The sequence below is a fragment of the Lissotriton vulgaris genome, chromosome 11 (assembly GCF_964263255.1).
Source record: "Lissotriton vulgaris chromosome 11, aLisVul1.2, whole genome shotgun sequence".
Taxonomy (NCBI): domain Eukaryota; kingdom Metazoa; phylum Chordata; class Amphibia; order Caudata; family Salamandridae; genus Lissotriton; species Lissotriton vulgaris.
In genome coordinates this window covers 91,993,016-92,014,287 of record NC_141699.1, presented here as the reverse complement: position 1 = coordinate 92,014,287, position 21,272 = coordinate 91,993,016, and the positions used below count along the sequence as shown (strand labels likewise).

The 21,272-nt window shown below is 44.1% G+C and overlaps 1 protein-coding gene across 1 annotated transcript in view; it reads right to left on the bottom strand.

Annotated features, from left to right (window-relative positions):
• LOC147679018 (solute carrier family 2, facilitated glucose transporter member 11-like) overlaps window positions 1-21,272 on the bottom strand; it is a 649,876-nt gene that overhangs the window by 30,424 nt on the left and 598,180 nt on the right. Inside the window, exon 10 of the mRNA XM_086942752.1 lies at window positions 6,268-6,343. Coding sequence (XP_086798878.1) covers window positions 6,268-6,343 — 76 coding nt within the window. The remainder of the gene's footprint in view (window positions 1-6,267; window positions 6,344-21,272) is intronic.

Sequence of the window (21,272 nt, the reverse complement as noted above, 5' to 3'; positions counted from 1 at the left end):
GGGTGCAACATTGGGTAAGTGTTGGATAGTGTAGGGGTAAAAATTACTATTCTAACTCCAGGGGGTGCAATAATAGGGTAAGTGTTGGATGGTAATGTTATGCGTTATAATGGTATGCGTTGTAATGACTGCGTTGTAATGACATGCGTTGTAGTGGTGTGCGTTGTAGTGTCATGCGTTGTAATGGTTGTGTTGTAATTGCATGCGTTGTAATGGATGTTGCGTTGTAAAAGTTTCATTGTAATGGTAGTGCGTTGTAAAAGTTGCGTTGTAAAGGCTGTTTCCCCCTTCAGCGCACATCACAGTGTCGTTGTCAGGCTTGTGGACATGCGCAGACAGGCATGACAATGGTGTGTCATAGGGGTGCAAGTGATGCACCCGCACTAAGCACACTAGTAATTCGGCCTGGGACAATGGAGGAGCAGCAATGAGGCTACGTAATACACATTGATGCCGCTCATTTGCTTCAAGCAGTACATGTCAAACAGGAATCACTATGTCACAACATATCACCAATGTACTAGTGAGCCTGCCGACACATCATGCAGACTCAACTATTGACGCAATGTCTCTCTGCACTTTCACAGGTGGTCAAGGATATGCACTCTGCTCTTAGATTATGACACCCCTCTGAGCCCCGAACACACAGGCCAAGACGCAGCACAATTTGGCCACAAACGCACCAAGGGCATCGTGGAATGCACATTTGGCGTGTTGAAGTCGAGTTTCAGGTGCCTGAACATCACAGGTGGAAGGCACCTGTACAGCCCAGACATCATGTGTAAGATGATCGTTGCATGTAGTGTGTTGCACAACATATGTGTACGCACCAATTCCCCATGGATCCAAGTGCCAGATGTTCCGTACGATGATGATGAATATGAGGCAGGTGGACCACACCCCACTGCAGACGCAGCAGGAATAGCTCGTAGGAACACCATCATTGACAAAAGGGGAGGTTTATCTACTTTCATAACAAATGACCTAAACTGGAAAACTGAATCGCTCGATCCAGGGGAGAACTGGATACAAGTTATCAAATTAGAGAATAAAGCAAGCAAAGACAGTTTAGGATGGAAATTACTAATCATAAATATATACATCCATCCAGACAAGGCCACAAAAGTAAAAAAAACTACTAACGCTAATAAATTTGATAAAAACCTTACTAAAAACTCACCAATTCCATGGGATGTTTATCTCAGGTGATTTTAATTGTAATATAACAAGAGCCATGCAGGACAAAAATAACATCCAAAAGATATGGAACGAGCTGGAATCACTAGGACTAACGATCTTAAATGGAAACATGAAGGGAGATCGACCTGCAAAAACCACCTTCTCCAGTGGAAAGAAAAATTCCACACTAGACTTCACTCTAATTAGTAAAGATCTAATAAAAATGGTGGATCATTTTGAAATTGGAACCCGACAGGAGAGTGATCACTTTCCACAAGAGACTACACTGAGAATAAACATTGAAGAAAAAACAAAGATAGAATTTTTAGCCGCTGTTCCGGAAATACACAAATTGAAGAAACTTAAATGGAAGGATCCCAAAAAAAAATGAGATAATGGAAATGGTGCTCGAACAAGTAAAAGCTATGGAGGCCCTTGAAAACCTATAGCTCGAAATCAAATGGGAGAACTTACACAAACTTGTGCTAGGAAAATTCTCGGTAAAAACATCAGTAAAATATGGACAAGAAGCTAACAAAGATCCATGGTACACCACTAAATTAAGAGATGAAAAAAGGGAAATCGCGAAAAAACTAAGAACAAAGGCTGCAGAAAAGAGGTTGGGAAAAAAAGTAGACAATAGTGAAATACTGAAAATGAGAAAAGAATATAAAGAGGAATGCAGAAAAGCGAAAAGATCGCACATGGAGACAATCTGGGAAGATTTGCTAAGGACGAGCAAACTACCAAATAGTGGTGAATGCTGGAATATAATTAATAAATTATCAAAAGGAACGGGTGGACAGTATAACATTGGAATCAGCGAAACAACATGGGTTCAATATATTGAAAGCCTATATAATACACACAGGAATCAACCCCACAAAGAAATAAATGAAGACTTCAAAAAAAGTTTGGTTCAGAGAGAAGCAGAAACCGGACAAAGAACAGATGATCAACATGAAAGTACTGACCTAGAAGAACTCACTCTTCTGACAACAGTTTAACAAACAACCGCCTTGATAAAAAAACTGAAAGCGGAAGGAGCAGCAGGCCCCAATGGGATTCGAAACGCCCTATTCAAATATGATCCCGATTTTTGGGCAAAATACCTGACGCCGCTATTTAATCATCTCTATAAGGAAAAAAAGATACTGCAGTCCTGGCAGTGTAACATCTTCCACCCAATATACAAAAGCGGGTGTAGAATGGAACCCGGGAATTACAGATTGATAGCCCTAATTGACGTAGAGGCAAAGCTCTCCGCATCTTGTATATTGATTCACCTCCGACAATGGATAAATAAAAACAAAATAGTACCAAAATTCCAAACGGGTTTCATGGAAGGCACGGGTTGCACAACTAATCTTTCAGCACTGGCACTGCTAATCGAAGGAGCAGGAAAAAAGAAGACCGGACTACTTGCCTGCTATTTAGATTTGAAATCCACCTTTGACCGAGTTCCAAGACACCGCCTATGGAAAAAACTTGAAACATGGGGTCTCCCGCTGACTTTAATTGACATTATAATAGCCTTACATAGCGGAACATGGGCAAAAGTAAAGCTTTGTGATGGGAGACGAATATCCGCAGAATTAAAAATAAGAAATGGCCTCAAACAGGGCTGATTGCTCTCTCCAGGCCTTTTTAACATATATTTGGCAGATTTAGAAAGTCATCTGCAGAATGTGAACGGACACCCACCAAATTGGCCAACGAATGCATCCAGTTCTTACAATATGCAGACGACATTGTGGTTTTAAGTCAAACACCGATAGGTCTCCAAAGAATAATATCCAAATTAACGGAGTACTTTGACTGTGAAGGTCTGGAATTAAACATCAAAAAAACGAAAGTGGTGAGATTGGCGGGCTCAAGTAGACGATCATTCCAATGATATACAAAGGACAAACATATTGAGGAAACAACATCATATAAATTTTAAACACACTCCAGACAAAAATGTATAAATCAGTGTTTAACCTTTACAAAGGATCAGCTCCAGCACAAATAAGATTGGAATTTGGCTTGCAAAATGAAACATATCAAAGGAAAGCGGTCTTAGCGAAATGGTGCTGGAAACTTAGATCACCAGAATTAGGATCACTAAATAATCTATGTTGCTAGAAATTAAAAAACAATATGATCAACAAGAACCCAATTCTTGGGGTGGCAATCTGCGCACAACCTTAGAAACCCTTAAAATAGAGGAGATCTGGAACAGCCAACTGGAAGAAGCATCCTTTAAAAAGATTTGCAAACTAAATGCAAAAGCTCTATCTCTGATAGAAGACAAAAAGACTTTGGCCAAACGTCGACACGCATGGACTGTATTAAATTCATATAAACAATTATACCTGCAACCTTACCTCGTAGCACACTTTCAGCTATCTTTAAAAATGAAATTCATGGCTTTTAGACTGGGCGACCATTCCTCCAAAGACTTGATTCCATCATGGAAAAATACACACCAAAAGTCAAGATGTAGACTATGCGGGTGCCATACGGAAACCTTATGCCACCTACTGTGTACGTGCGAGTCAATAAAAGATGAGAGAAGAATTTTGTTGAAACCAGTCCTAAATACCCTTCAGATCCGCACCTGCAGGCAGGCTGTCATCAGCTGGATGGGAGCGGGTTCGAACATTTTAATATGTCGCGGGGTAAAATTTATGAAAATAGTAGAGACTTTGTTTTTAAAAGCCAAAACAACCTAAAAGTGGGGTCTGGAAAATAATGTTTTACTTTTTAAGAATCGGAAAAATATATTTTAAGAAAATGAATGTTATCCTTTTTCTACTAAATTGAAATTTGCATATGTATACTTTATGGTTGTGATAAACCAAATAAAGTTAATTTTTGACTGACTTTGACATTGACAATTTCTTCACATAAGCGCTTCACTTTGTGACAGTCCTTAGCAATCATGGGACAGTACAAAATGACCACAGGCACAGCATGTGAAAATAAATGCATTACAACACACATTACCTGAATGCATGTCACTCATCTGTACAAGCACATCATTCAGACAAGTGTAAGTGCAACATGTAGTGCTAACAGTTTCATGATTTGATAATAGAAGGTGTGTGCGTCACCTCTCTACAGAGGTGCTGTTTATTGTGTCACGTATTTGAAGTGCCATGTTTGTGTGTCACAGATAGTATGGTATCCCACTCTTCGGCATTTCACATGTGTCCCACATCATTACATATTAGTAGTCATTTGTGTCCTACAAGTGATAACAGGGCTTCTTTTGGGGTCACATTTGTACCACCATGATGCAGGGTTGCACTCTGTGACTCAAGTCCCACAACATGAGCAACATGTACGTAAGGGGAAGTCACTGCCCCTACATTCGTCCATGCTTTCATACTTGATTAATCATAGACATGTCACGTCTGTGTGCAGGAGGTATTTATTGTCCCTCTGAAATATAAATGGGAGATGCGGTTTCACAGTGTGTTCCATGTATGTTTACGCATTGGCGTAGTTTACATACAGACTGCATGTCAATGTACATTGTGACTGTTTGTGAGGAGATGCCTATTTTATGGGGGACAATGGACATTTGTTCTACATCACAGATGTGAGGTTGTACTCATACATTGTCATCTCACAGTTTTTTCCTCTGCTGTTATGGTGCATTTTCTCGCAGGACGTATAGAAATTACAGGCCTGTCACTGGTTATCGCTGATTTTTGTTTCGCAGTTTGGGACATCGCAGCTTTTTTCACATTTGTGTTTCGCATTTTTGTGGCGTCACATTGATTTTGACGCCTCATTTGATGCGTTATCGTGAGACTATCTCATGGTACCGCCGTGTTGAGAATACAACGTTAACACAGCGTTATTTTCCCATGTTAGACTGCGACGTAATTTTGCAATAATTATCACACGTTCTTGAGAATAACCCCCATAGCTTGATGTGAATCACTTCCTAGCCTCTTGCCTGTAAAATGTATGTAAGACATACCATTCTATGTAAGGTGATATAAGACAATTTAACATAATAAAACATGCTAAACCATAATATGTCAGCAAATGTAATCTATAACCGTTCCCTGAGTGGACTTTAAGGGGGGCTACATTTCATAGCAATGAAGTTGACCAATTTTCATATCCCTATTAGGTCTCATTAAAAAAGAGACTTTTAAGCTACTTTGCCTGACACATGAAGCTAACCAGGCTCATGCAGCACCTACTTACTTTAATTAGTTCCTCATTATGCCCTACAATAAACACTGTGATCCACAGTTGTGCGCAATATCATCAGAAACATCACAACCAAATGCAAATAGCACCTTAGCCATCTGAGGTTTAGTTTCTAAAAATGAAAGGCCCACTGGTCACCAAATGTTCCCAGAACTGACATTGTCTCCCTTACAATGATAAAGCACCTGTTGAATATTGTTCATGACCAGTGTCTTTGCTTGTGTGACCAGGTAGGGAGAGTGACACACTAGAAATCCTAAATGTAAATAGAAAATGCATAACACACCCCAAATTGCGGAGTTCATAGTCGCTTAAATAATATGTGATTACCCATCTGAATGGCACCCCTTTTATTGATCTTGGAAGTATGGAAACTGAATCATCTCATCAGGATTCAAATCTGTGACATGTAAGTAATACAACGATTTCTGCAAGAAGCGCCTTAGCCCAATAAGCTAATTTCAGTTTTTTTAATGATTTTTGAGACTATGGAGAATACCATCTTTTACTGTAGCTCCAGATTATGAGTACTCTTTGGGATGGTCGAGGAAGGCTGAGAAAGAACCAGGCATACAAGGAGTTGGATAGGCAGCTCCGACATTAGGTTGGGTTGATAACTATGGTAGTACTTGTTTACTTTTTCTTGTTCCCATATGTCTCAGACAGGATATCTAAAAAGGATGGACATGGTGCTGACACCAGCAGTTGGCTTTTTCCATGGGTTGTGATCTCAGTGGTCCTCAAGCTCTCTTCTTATTAGGTGTAGGTACATCCTGTGGTGATCACAAAACTTGTTGCTACCCCAGTTTGTGCTACTGGGAGTGTCACAATGGCCATGAAAGGTGAGGCGGTAGAAAGAGAAGAGATACAAACCTGGTCCTAGTCCAAAACTCAGGATGAATAGGAAGATGAGCACAGTGGAGGAATAAGGCATCCAAGAGTACATGTCCTGTAGAGGAAAGGAAGATACAGTTAGTAAACAGTGCCTGTGACACTGCTAATGCTACCACAGGTGACAATCACTCATGAGCCAATAGTACTAGTTCCAAGCAAAGGAATATTTTGTGTTTTGTTTCATAGTTGTAGAGTTAGTAGGTTAGAATCCCACATCACTGCCACGTTAGTGAATGGATAAAGGCCATCATTACTCCATACCCTTAATTACTGTACCAAGCACCCCAGCCACCACTATGCAATTACAAGTTAAACTCAGTAGTAGTTAGCTCAAGTAACAATAACTTGTGCACAGTTGTTAGAAATTGGGTTACTGGTTGACAGTGGTGTGAACTCTGGTCAAGCAGCAACCACAATCCTTGTAAGTGTAAGTCACAACCCCCATATTAGCCTGTTGTCATCCTTTGGTAGCTTGGCACAGCGCAGTCAGGCTTAACTAGGAGGCAATGTGTAAAGTTTTTGTGCAATACTTAAACAGTGAAAACACCACATAAAATACCTCACACTAGGTTCAAATAATAGACCTGAATGTAATAAATACAACAATACCAAAATGACAAAAATCAAATTATTAGAATCAGTGTTATTGATTTTTAAAGTGTATAGTGAACATTGCACCAAAAAGAGCACAGCACTATTGGGGATATATGGTTGTGCCAGGCCGGGACAAAGTTACAAGGTGAGGCCGACAACGATGGAGCCCAGGCTGGCTACAGGGACCCAGTTAGGCATGCTGACCAGAGTACCTTAAATCCTGGTTACCTAGCTTTCCGTGGATCCGGGTCGAAGATGCATCACGCAGCTGAGGAGATGAGTCGGTTCTTAGATGCATTTGAGGTACTGTTGCGTCGACGTTGAAGATTCAACTGGGTTTGTAATGTGGAGTCTGGTGTCAGGGATGCGATGCGCAGTCGTGGCAATGCGTCAATTCCGATGAGTGGTAAAACTGCATTGCAAAGTTTCATCGTCAAAGCTATCATCGATAAGAGATGCGAGGAGCTGAGCCAGGGAAAATGTTGTGCAGCAATGGTTCTGAGGCCAATGTATTGGTCCCAAGATGCGAGTTGCCGTGGCGATGCAAGTCTTTTGCGATGGGTCCAATCCATGCAGCAGCGGCAATGCTGAATTGGTGCTCAGTATGTGAAGCTCACTCGAGGGGATGAATTGGTTTCTGCTCGGAGGTGCGCCGCTCATCAGAAAAGATGCCGCTCATCAGAAAAGATGCATCACCCTGCTGGCAAGCACCTCAGACCCACTTCCAATGTTCCAGGACTGGGATGGCACTACTTGGCAGTGCAGACTCACAGATGGCAGTGTCTAGATGCAGATGCAAGTAGGTTGGTTGTCTGTTATGTCTTTGAGGCTCCAGATCAGGAGGACAGCCAACTAGCCCTTGGAGTCACTCTGGGTTCTGGGTTCAAGAGATGCAGGTACAGTCCTTCTAAACCAGGCAAAAGGGAAGATGGCAGCAAAGCAGGAGTCCAGCAGAGGGCAGTCCAGAAGAGTGGCAGTCCTTCTGTAGTACAGCGGTCCTTCTTCCTGGCAGAGTATTCACAGGTCCAGAAGTGTACTGGCATTGTCGTGTCTGAGGTTCGGTATTTATACTCAAGCTTGCCTTTTAAAGTGAGGGTGTTTTTAAAAGATATGCCTTTTAAGTGCACAGATGTCTATCTTTCCTTTGCCTGCCTCCAGGCTAGGTACAAAGGGTATGCAGCCTTTCGTGTGGGGACAGGACACAGCCTATTCAACTGTAAGTGAGTCTGTGTCCAGCTCCTTCCTCCCATCCAGCCAGTGATGGCACACTGAGACACACCTAAGATCCCATTGTGTGTGGCCGTCTTGGAGGAATACACAAAGCCCAACTGCCAACTTCACCTAGTCATGTGACAAGAAACAGCTGGAGGCATCAAATGTCTAAGGTAAGAGAATGCCAACTTTCTAAAAGTGGCATTTTCAGAAATGTAATTTCAAATTCAACTTCACCATAAGTTAGGATTTTAAATTAGGATCCAGAGACACGAAACTTGAATCAGTTATATCTTCACATTTGTAAATTACTCTTATAAGATATAATAAGCAACCCCAATGTTATCCTACGAGAGAAATAGGTCTTACAATAGTGAAAAGCAAATGTAAATTCAAGTCAAGTCAAGTCAAGTCAAAGGATTTATATAGCGCACTACATACCCAGAGGGTCTCAAGGCGCTTGAGAAGGGGTGGGGAGTTACTTGTCAAATATCCACGTTTTGAGTTGCTTTCTGAATGCTAGGTGGTTCTGGGTAAGGCAAAGGTGAGTGGGAAGAGAGTTCCAGGTTTTAGCTGCCAGGTAGGAGAAGGATCTACCTCCCATGGTGGTCTTGTTGATGCGAGGTACAGTGGCAAGGGCTTGGTTGGAAGATCGAAGCTGGCGGGAGGGGGTGTAGAAGGACAGTCGTGTGTTGAGGCATTCTGGTCCGATTTCGTAGAGTGCTTTGTGTGCGTGGGTTAGGAGCCGGAAAGTGATCCTCTTATTGATGGGAAGCCAGTGGAGGTTTTTCAGGTGACCAGAGATATGTTCTTTAGGCGGGATGTCTAATATGAGTCTGGCAGAGGCGTTTTGGATTCGTTGGAGTTTTTTCTGGAGTTTAGCGGTAGTCCCGGCGTATAGGGTGTTTCCGTAGTCCAGGCGGCTCGTGACCAGTGCGTGGGTGACCGTTTTCCTAGTTTCCGTGGGGATCCAACGAAATGTTTTTTTGAGCATGCGAAGAATGTTGAAGCAGGATGAGGAGACGGCGTTGACTTGACTGTTCATTGAAAGTGACGAATCCAGGATGACGCCCAGGTTCCGTGCGTGGTCTGTCGGGATGGGTGCCTTTCCAAGGGCTTCTGGCCACCAAGAGTCGTCCCATGCGGAGGGGGAGGAACCTAAGATGAGGACTTCTGTTTTATCAGAGTTCAGTTTCAGACGGCTGTGTTTCATCCATTCGGCTACTTCTTTCATTCCTTCATGTAGGTTGGTTTTGGCGGTGCTAGGGTCATTGGTGAGTGATAGGATCAGTTGAGTGTCATCCGCGTAGGAGATGATGTTTAGGTTGTGTTGGCGGGCGATGGCCGCGAGGGGGCTCATGTATACGTTGAAAAGGGTGGGGCTGAGTGAAGATCCTTGTGGTACGCCGCAGATGACTTCAGTGGCCTCTGACTTGAATGGTGGGAGGCGGACTTTCTGGGTTCTTCCGGTGAGGAACGAGGTGATCCATTCCAGTGCTTTTCCTTGGATTCCGATGTTTCTGAGTCGCTGTAGAAGGGTGCTATGGCAGACTGTGTCAAAGGCTGCGGAGAGGTCGAGGAGGATGAGGGCGACTGTGTCTCCATTGTCCAGTAGGGTACGAATGTCGTCTGTTGCTGCGATGAGGGCGGTCTCAGTGCTGTGTTTTGCTCGGAAGCCGGACTGTGAGGAGTCGAGGGATTTGTTGGCTTCGAGGAAGGCGGCGAACTGGTTGTTGACAGCTTTCTCGATGACTTTGGCCGGGAATGGAAGGAGCGAGATAGGGCGGTAGTTTTTGAGTTCGGTGGGGTCAGCTGTGGGTTTCTTCAGGAGGGCGCAGAGTTCAGCGTGTTTCCAGCTTTCCGGGAAGGTGGCGGATTTGAAGGAGCAGTTGATGACGTCTCGGAGGTGCGGTGCTATGATGGAGTCTGCTTTGTTGAAGATGTGGTGAGGGCATGGGTCTGTGGGGGAACCTGAGTGGATGGAGTTCATCAGGCGGATGGTATCCTCAGTGGAGATTGTGTTCCAGTCATTAAGGATGTTTGAGGGGGGTGAAGGTCCAGCAGATGGTTGGGTGAGTTGGTCTCCGGGTTGGTTGTCGAAGCTGTTGTGGATGTCTGCAATTTTGTTGTGGAAGAATGAGGCTAGGGAGTCGCAGAGGGCTTGAGAGGGGGTGATGTCGTTAGAGTTGGCCGAGGGATTGGTATATTCCTTGACGATGTTGAAAAGTTCCTTGCTGTTGTGGGCGTTGTTATCTAGTCGTTCCTTGAAGGCGGTTTTCTTGGCCTTTCGGATCAGTTGATGGTGTATGCGGGTGGCGTTTTTGAAGGCGTCCTTGGTGCTGGTGGTTGGGTCTTTTTTCCAGGCCTTCTCAAGGGAGCGGCAGAGTTTCTTGGATTTCTTAAGATCATCGTTGAACCATGAGGCCTTCTTGCTGCTGAGTTTGCTTTGTCGTTTTTTCAGTGGTGCTAGGATGTCGGCGCTGTTGGATAGCCAGAGGGTGAGGTTGGTGGCGGCTTGGTCGGGGTTTGATGAATGGGCTGGGGGGTTAAGAAGAAGCGATGAGGAGATCTGGTCGATGGTGATTTTGTTCCAGTTTCTTTGCAGAGTTGGTTGGGGGTGGTTGTTGGGTTTGGGCTTGTTGTAGGTTAAGTGAACGCAGCTGTGGTCAGTCCAAAGGAGCTTCATGGTGTGGCTGAAGGAGACATGATTGCTGGAGGTGAAGATAGGGTCGAGGGTGTGACCTGCGATGTGGGTGGGGGAAGTGACCAGTTGTTTAAGTCCGAGGTTGGCGAGGTTGTCCAGCAGGGTGGTGGAGTTGCTAGTAGTTCATGATCTAGTAGTTCACAACTAGATCATGTAAAACTAAGAGTACATGTCCTACTTTTTAAATACACTGCATCCTGCCCTCTGGGCTGTACAGGGCGTGCTCTTATGGTGACTTATATCCATTAAAAAAGGAAAACTTGGACCTGGCAAAAGGTTTATTTTGCCAGGTCTCAATTGCAGTTTAAACTGCACACACAGCCTCTGCAACGGCAGGCCTGAGATGTCTTTAAAGGGCTACTTAAGCGAGTGGCACAACCAGTGCTGCTCACCCCCTAGTAATATTTAATTTACAGGCCGCTCGTAGCTGCTTCTGTGCGCTTGTGTTGCAGAATCCTCTCTAGCCCACTGATCATCTGCTGCCTGTTGTTCCAGGAATCTAAGGAGACAGGCTCCGTCACCTTCACTCGTCGGAGGCTGCCTGACAGGGGACGGGACTGCGAGACCCAGGGTACTGCGCGTGGAGACCTGAGCGCACCTGGAGTCTCTTCCCGCCCCTGCTCCGCCTCTACTGATTGCCTGCTGACATCTGATTGGACGAAAGCGCTACAACAGCTCGCGGCCCCCGCTTCGCGGGAGCCGCTCGTAGCTGCTTCTGTGCGCTTGTGTTGCAGAATCCTCTCTAGCCCACTGATCATCTGCTGCCTGTTGTTCCAGGAATCTAAGGAGACAGGCTCCGTCACCTTCACTCGTCGGAGGCTGCCTGACAGGGGACGGGACTGCGAGACCCAGGGTACTGCGCGTGGAGACCTGAGCGCACCTGGAGTCTCTTCCCGCCCCCTGCTCCTACTTAAGACACACCCTCCACGCTACGCGGGACGCGAGCGGGACGCCGGGCGAAGCCCGGGCAAAGGGCGGGCCGTCTGTGGCCGTCCGGGGACGACCGAGGACGGGACGGGCCAACCCATTAACATCCACGCCTTAGTAAACATCAAAAAGTGATCACCGTAGAGCCATACTCTTAAAGAAAGATTACGGCCTCTTTTTACGTCTCCCTACGTCCAGAGTTGCGATACTAGTGGCAACCTCTTTATAAACAAAAAATGGGTCTCAAGAAACTACGTTCCCGAACAATTTTTATGAAGCGAATGGGAACCGAGGAAGCCGTTAGAAAATCCACTGACAACGGAATTAAAGCTGGTCGCAGCAGCTTGACCCCAGCAATCAGTGAATATTTCTCGTCATTGTCGGCAAAAAAGAAACCGGAAAAAACAACGTCTGCTTTCGAAAATAAAACACCAGGAAGCTTGGACGATAGATCTTGCCTATCGGCATCCCCCCATCTGTCTCATAATGTCAGCGACACTGTGTTTAACAATAATAAGTCTACACACACAATAAGAGATCAACAACCCGAAAATTCAAATACTAGTGCGGTGAAATCATCAACGCCTATAAAAAACCATGAGGGTGTACCCAAACCAGACGACTTGAGTATCTTAAATTATACAGCAGAACAAAAAAGTCTGATCTCTGAAATTTTCATGATAAAGGGTAACGGGAGCCCTCAAACACAAAAAGACTCATGTTTACTCAACCAAAAAGATGGAGAAAACAGCCCAGAGTTAAAGTTAACAAACACAGTCGCAAAAAAACTCTCTATACACAAACAAGAATCCTCTTTAGATCCTTTTTTAATAGAAAGTAATAACCTTGAAAAATCGGCTATTCCCATATCTAAGGCTCTCTTCACATTACAAGAAATTCTCGAATCAGTTCTCTCCTTCCTAGGAAACATCCTTGAAAACTCTGATCAAACTTTGGATGTACAAATCGGCATTTTGAAGTTTTTAGTTGAAGAGAAAAGGAAAAAAGAGTCCTCAAAAAACACAGAAGGAAGTCTAGATGATAACAATCAACAACCAAATGAAAATAAGCAAATCTTCTGTCATTCATCTACTCAGACAACAGATGATAATTTCAAATCAACCGATAACATGAGAAAGAATGACCATCTCAATGAATCCACTCTATTCTCTCTGAAACGTCTGTTTAGAGAAAATCCCCCAAAAAAGGAAAAACAATACCCGATATTCAACAAAAAAACGGGAAGGGGAAGACCTGACAAGGAATCTGCAAAAGAAGGCGAGGAATCAAAGGTAGATGTCAAATCAGAAAAATCCTCAGGAGAAATGACACCTAACTCTACTAAGGATGATACGCTTAAGAAAAATAAAAGGAAGAAAAAACCTATGAGAAGGATTCAAAAAAAGCAAGCACGAAAATTAAAATTAAAATTTCAAAAAAATACAATACCACAAAAAGATCTACAAGCAAAAGACGACGAGAAAAGTACTCCGCGAAGGAGTAAAAAAGAAGAATCCCCCAAAAGAACAACAACAGATAGCAAGAAAGCCTTGAACCCAAGGGCGGAGGTATATCTCCCAGTAAATTTGGTTACTACGACAACAGAAGAAAACACTGTGAAACTCTTTTCTGAAAAAGAAAATTACTGCTGGAATGCCACACAAACTAAGGTACTTCAATTTGAAGAACTATTTCCCACTGACAATATCTCTCTTAACAGAAGCAGGATTCTACACCTCTTACAAAACATAAAACCTCTTCAATCCATGACTAGCAGCGACATTGACCTAGTATCACTTCCAACGCGAGGTCAAAGTAAAATCGCAATAGTCTCATTTTGGTCTCCAGTGATACCAAGTATCATTTTGAAAGAAAAAGAGATAATATACCGTTTTGGTTATGACATCATAGAGAAACCGGAGTATAAAGGAAATAAAGAACAACCAACCTTTAATAGTAATACGACTCTCTTTTCTTCACTTCAATTGAAAGAGGGGCAAAGACCCTCGGGGACCTTAAGACACCTTGAGGGTATGCAAAACAGAGATATAGAACAGGGAGAAGAGATACTAAGAATTCGAGTAAAAAAAGGGGAAAGGGAAGTGTGGCATATGGAACCAAAGGAAGAACACGCAGAAAATAAGATGGAGAACTCATGGACCTGGCTACCAGGGATTTTAAACTATAATAAAGGTTTTACCCACCAAAAGCACCCCGTTTAACCAAGGTCTAAAGATCATTTCGTGGAACATCGCTGGAAGAACAAACATAAAAATGAAGGAAGTCCTCAGAAACCAGCCCGACATACTGACCTTGCAGGAAACCTGGGCAACAGAACCCTTCTCACAAAAAGGTTACTATGTGTATAATATAAATGCGAAAGCCTCTAACCGGGGCCATGCCAAAGGGGGACTGGCTTTTTTAATGAGAGAGGACTACTCGTGGGCACAAGAGATAGTGGAAACCAGCAGTGAGAACGTGCAATGTATGAAACTGTCTCTGAAAGCCTCCAATCTGACTATAACCAAACCAACATTGCTTTTCAACGTATATGCTCCTCCAGGAAAAAACCACGACAGCTTAAATGACGATACCCTGCAAATTATCATACAAATAATTGAAGCCCACACATCTTTACCCTATTTAATCATGGGAGATTTTAATGGGAAAATTTCTAATACAGAAATAAAAAAATGGGGAAAAATCCTGGAAGAAGAACGCCTGGAACACGTAATCCCCCAATTCCCCAACGATATTCGATCCAATAAAAGAGGGAAAACACTGTTATCTGTATTGCTTGCCATAAACGGAACAATTCTTAACGGGAATGTGGAAGGCGATATCCCGGCAGGGTATACAAGACAAGGAAATGGGAGACCATCTATAATAGACTATATCATCTGTGGTAAAGACCAGCTTGAAACAATGTCCCATCTGTGTTCCAATTTTACCCCAGAGAGCGATCATGCCGTCCTGCAACTAGTTACCAATTGGTCGGCTCTGTCTGAAGAAGAAGGCTTGATGACCCTTGATAGAAAGGAAACTTTGGTAAGCAGCGACCAGAGACGAATCTTCTGGAACCCCACCTCGTTGAGTAAAATAACAAACTTGGTCGATCAACAACAGTTTTTAAGGAATCAATACTCAGAAGACCCTATCGAAAACTTCGAGACCATGCTCATCGAGCTCAAGGAGGTAATAACCGAAAGGAATCTTCAAAGAACTGATACAATTCCAAAAAGAAAAAATAACAACAAAACAGGGAATTCATTGACAAAGAAAACCCTAAACAAATTGATACGCGCGCAATACTTACATTTCTCTCCTACTAAAAAGAAAGAAATAAATAAATTGAAAAACCAACTCAAGAGAGAAAAAATACGCGAGAGAAAATCCTTTGAAGACCGAAACTGGGTTGAATTACAAAACGCTGCCAAAGAACCAAACCAAAGAACGTATTGGTCTATAATAGCCAAGATATCTGGGACAAAAAAGAAATTACACGCAGTACCTGTTCCTCCGAAAGAGTGGGAAATTTACCTGACAGAACTGTACAAAAAAAACGAAGACAAATTACTGACAAACAGTCCAGATAAGGTAAAGGAAAAATCTATGGAAAAAACAATCCCGAAAACTACAACTATAATGGTTGAAACACATATTCGGAGGGCAAGAAGCTCAGGAGCCTTTGGTCCAGACCAAATCCCTATAAAGGCCCTACAAATAAATTCCAGGGAATGGAGCCTTTTTCTAACTCCACTTTTCAACCATATTTTTTCCACTGGTCAGGTTCCCAAGTCATGGCAAGGGAGCACTATAATTCCTATCCACAAAAAAGGTTGTAAAAAGGTAGCAGGCAACTACCGCCAGATAGCCCTGATGGACGCCACCGGAAAAATCTTCGCGGCAGAGATATTATTGCAATTAAAAAACTGGGCCTTTTCGATGGGTCTGATCCCTATGTTCCAGGCAGGTTTCAGACCCAAACACTCTGTCACGGACAATATTGCAATAATCCAGTTCTTTCTGGATAAATACGTCACAACAAGAAAACAGACGGTCTACATGGCTTTTATAGATTATTCAACCGCATTTGACCGTGTGGATCGTCCTACTCTATGGAAAAAATTGAGGAGCCTGGGAATTAACGAGCATTTGCTACAGGCAATAATAAGTCTCCATACAACGACATGGTGCCGTGTTCAAATGGGGGGCCAAAAAGGACTAACGAAAACAATAGACACCGAAAACGGACTTAAACAGGGTTGTCTACTTGCACCCATGTTGTTTTCGCTATATCTCAGCGATTTGCCAATACAACTGCAAAAGGGCTCAAGTCTGCCCCCAAAAATTAACCAACAAAGAGTTCACCAGTTGCTCTATGCGGACGATATAGTCCTCTTCGATCTTACTCCATACGGCCTCCAAAAAACTCTGGATATTCTGTTTAAATATTCAAATGACAATTATTTAATACCGAATGTAAGAAAAACCAAAGTTGTAGCCTTTTCTGGGAGGAAGAAAAGTGCCAAATATATTTGGAAGCTAGGTGAGGAAAAAATCGACGAAGAGAAAGAATATATCTACCTGGGCAGGATTCTCACCAAGAATCTAACAAATTCACAACACATCGATAAGCTAATGAATAAATCTGAAATACACGCAGGTGCTCTAACGAGATTATATAACGCCACGGGGAGCAGACATTTTTCCTCTCTAATCAAAATTTACAAAGCTAAAATACCAGCGGTCTTGTCTTACGCTACGGAATGTATTCCAATCCAACAATGGGGCTTCATGGACCGTCAGGAGGGTAAAATCCTGAAAAAAATAACGAAGGTCCCAACTGCCACTCCAGTTCAGGTCCTACGGCTGGAATTTGGAATCACTAGTGCTTTTGCCTCGGCCGTGGCGAACATAATTAGATGGGCCTACCAGCTACTTCATGCTACGGAGGGAACTCTTCGGTTTTTGTTACAAAAAGAGACTTTCGGCACAGATATCGTTAAACATACTTTCTTAGTGAACATGTCTGCGGCGTTCCAAATGGCTGAAATTTCGAGTGAAATCCTACAGACTTGGTCCACTTCACAATTGAAATTATTCCTTAAATCTTTTACACCAAGGTTAAGTTATGATTTGGACTATGCTCATAGCTATAGGCTAAAAACATTCAAGCCATTTACAACAGTAATTGAGTATAAACATATACAGCCATATATCTCTTTCTGTCTCTCTCATAGTGCAAGGAGGGTAATTTTCATGTACCGAGCTGGGATTTTACCTGTTCAAGTCTATAGAACAAAATGGTTACCCGGAGATCGCTCCAACTTATGCATGTTATGTCTAGGGGGTGAGCAGACTGTGGAGCACTTAATGTTCATTTGTCCTAACTCTAAGGTGGTAGCAGCTCGCGCCCGGTATATTTCACCGATTTACAGATCTTGCAGGCTAATCAAGGAAAAAGATTTTCTTACAATGGCCATAAATCCCCCAAATGAATATGTATGTTATAATTTGTACAAATTTTTTAAATCCATGTTAGTTTTATATTGATTATTGTGTACCTATTTTATGTAAAGTTTACCTTTTATCTTATGTTATATTTGTGGTCCTCGGTTGAGTACCAACACAAATAAAATCTTTTGACTTGACTTTGAATTTACAGGCCCTACATACATATAGTATCACTTTACTAGTGACATTTAATTTACATGCCCTACATACATATAGTATCACTTTACTAGTGACTTCTAAGGACATTAAATATGGCATTTAGGGATAAGCCAATATTGCCATGTTTAGAGGAGAGAGCACAAGCACTTTAGCACAAGTTAGCAGTGGTAAAGTGCACCAAGTTGTAATGCCAGCAAAAACGAGGTCCGAAAAAGTAGAGGAGGAAGGCAAACATTTGGGGGAAAGACCACCCTAAGGCTCTCACGTCTAACAACAATGTTGTCATAAATGATTTCATTTCAGATGTTGCAGTTGTATTATCAATGATGTCATGGAACATTGTCATGAGTTATGTAATATGAGAGTAAATGCATAAATTATAGCATACATATTCAGAACCATGCACAGAAGAAACATGTCATCATAGACCACCTACAGTGAGGCTGAGCACCCTTTGGAGTCACAAGACTCTCACCAAAAACAGGGGTGGCATTAAAGCATATACAGAATACAAAGGACAATAGAAGGGGGAGAATTGAGTGGCTATTGCAACCTAAGGTGGATCAAGGAGGTCACATGAGTCAGAGAATCAGCCCTGCAGGATGGGATGGATCAGGGGAGCAATCAGGAACATGGTCATCCGGGGTCAAAATTACATATACAATTGGTGGTGAAGCTCACAGCAAAGAGACAGCGATAAGGTAGGAAGGGTGACAGGATGGCGCAGCCCACAGTGGTCAGGATAACGGGCCAGGATAGAGAGTCCCCAGTGGTTAGAAGGGGCATCAGCCATTTAAAATGGACACCGTACCCCAAAGGATAAACTGAAGTGGAGAGAAGTACCTGTGGAGAACCATTGAATAGTCCAGGGTTGAAAGGGATGAACATCATGGTAAAGGGCCTCAAATGACCGCAAATAAATATTTCTGGTCATTTAATCAGTAGAGCAGCTGTTTATTTATCACCATCTTCACCACACTTTGAAGACAGCCCCCTAGGGGGAAACAGCAAAGGTGGACCACCAGCAGAGGATACACAGCTTAGCTGCAGTCAGTAGGGGGAGCACCCAGTAATCTTTACATGAGGTAAGTGCCAGAAGGTCCCTTTTGTCATTCAGGATTGCCAAAGGGTGCTTGGAGTTGGGTGGTGTAGCCATGCGTATCATACAGGAAATAATCATCCCTATTCCAGGAGAGTGTGAGCTCTGTGCAGGGCAAAAGGATGTGCAGGATGTCACAATTTGAAGTCTGAGAGCGTCAACAAGCCAACGTAGGTGCAAGCCTCACTTTGTGTAGCTTAGCCATGGACCACTGCCAGCCGTGCATGATTTCTGGCCACTCGCAGCCCCCTAGCATGGGATGCCAGAAGGAGTGGCCATCGTTCCAGGGAATAGTCAATTTGGAAATGGTTCTCCCATCGAGTCCAAAGGAGGCATTTCAGGGATGCAGAGAACAATTTGGACACAGCAGTCCATGAAGGCCAATGATCAGTTTTTTATCAGAGCTGCATTCAAGCAGGAAAGTTGAAGGTAATGCCAGAAGTGGAAAGAGAGCATGCCAGACAGATAATTGAATTTGGGGGCTGTCACCATTTTGACTGTCCACACTCTTGAAGGGTGACCACTTGGCAAAGTATTGTTTCGTCGGTTCCCGGAGTGGGAGGAATTTGTCCTGTACCACAGGGCAAAAGTCCCTGTGTAGGGCGATGCCTAGGTATCTGAGTCTGTTGTGGAGCCAGGTCACAGGCTATTGGGCCAGAGAGCGTTCCATGGTCTGACGGTCAATAGACCTCTGTGTTGGCCCAATTGACCTCATAGCCCGAGAAATTGGCAAAGGAGTCTAAGAGGTCCACAACAGCTGGAATCTACACTCCTGGGTTGGCCAATGTCAAGAGGATATCCTTCATATATGGCACAAAAGGGGGTGGTGATGGACGGAGCATCAGAACCAATCAAACACTCACACCCAGTCACCAGATCTGGGTTTAATCCATCACCGTTCTTAAGCCCACTCTGCCACCCCAGTTCAGACATGGCCATATGCAAATCAGTCTGACCCTGTGCCTCCTGGGAACAGTCCAGCCCGAACTGCCATGCCATGCCTTTCCTGGAACGGATTCAAGCTTCCTGTTTCTGGCATTACAGCCGTCTTCAGCCAGGCTTGCTTGAATCCAGTGGCAAAGTGAGCAAGGGACTCACGTCTGAGCATACCCTGCCAACTTATGGTGAACAGAGCGGTTCAAAAGGGGGTGGTGATGGAGGGAGCATCTGAACCAATCAAACACTCACACCCAGTCAACAGATCTGGGTTTAATCCATCACAGTTCTTTAGCCCACTCTGCCACCCCAGTTCAGACATGGCCATATGCAAATCAGTCTGACCGTGTGCCTCATGGGAACAGTCCAGCTCGAACTGCCAAGCCATGCCTTCCCTGGACCGGATTCAACCTTCCTAGGACTGGTTTCTGGCATTACAGCCGTCTTCAGCCAGGCTTGCTTGAATCCAGTGGCAAAGTGAGCAAGAGACTCATGTCTGAGCATACCCTGCCAACTTATGGCGAACAAAGTGGTACAAAAGGGGGTGGTGATGGAGGGAGCATCTGAATCAATCATACACTCACACCCAGTCAACAGATCTGGGTTTAATCCATCACCGTTCTTTAGCCCACTCTGCCACCCCAGTTCAGACATGGCCATATGCAAATCAGTCTGACCCTGTGCCTCATGGGAACAGTCCAGCCCGAACTGCCATACCATACCTTCCCTGGACCGGATTCAAGCTTCCTAGGACCGGTTTCTGGCATTACAGCCGTCTTCAGCCAGGCTTGCTTGCATCCAGTGGCAAAGTGAGCAAGGGATTCACGTCTGAGCATACGCTGCCAACTTATGGCAAACAAAGCGGTACAAAAGGGGGTGGTGATGGACGGAGCATCTGAACCAATCAAACACTCACACCAAGTCAACAGTTCTGGGTTTAATCCATCACCGTTCTTTAGCCCACTCTGCCTCCCCCGTTCAGACATGGCCATATGCAAATCAGTTTGACCCTGTGCCTCATGGGAACAGTCCAGCCCGAACTGCCAAGCCATGCCTTCCCTGGACCGGAAACAAGCTTCCTAAGACCGGTTTCTGGCATTTCAGCTGTCTTCAGCCAGGCCAGCTTGAATCCACTGGCAAAGTGAGCCAGGGACTCACATCTGAGCATACCCTGCCAACTTATGGCGAACAAAGAGGTACAAAAGGGGGTGGTGGTGGAGGGAGCATCTGAACCAATCAAACACTCACAGCCAGTCAACAGATCTGGGTTTAATCCATCACAGTTCTTTAGCCCACTCTGCCACCCCAGTTCAGACATGGCCCTATGCAACTGAGTCTGACCCTGTGCCTTATGGGAACAGTCCAGCTCGAACTGCCAAGCCATGCCTTCCCTGGACCAGATTCAAGCTTCCAAGGACCGGTTTCTGGCATTACAGCCGTCTTCAGCCAGGCTTGCTTGAATCCAGTGGCAAAGTGAGCAAGAGACTCATGTCTGCGCATACCCTGCCAACTTATGGTGAACAAAGCGGTACAAAAGGGGGTGGTGATGGACGGAGCATCTGAATCAATCAAACACTCACACCCAGTCAACAGATCTGGGTTTAATCCATCACCGTTCTTCAGCCCACTCTGCCACCTCAGTTCAGACATGGCCATATGCAAATAAGTCTGACCCTGTGCCTCATGGGAACAGTCCAGCCCGAACTGCCAAACCATACCTTCCCTGGACCGAATTCAAGCTTCCTAGGACCGGTTTCTGGCATTACAGCTGTCTTCAGCCAGGTTTGCTTGAATCCAGTCGCAAAGTGAGCAAGGGACTCACGGCTGCGCATACCC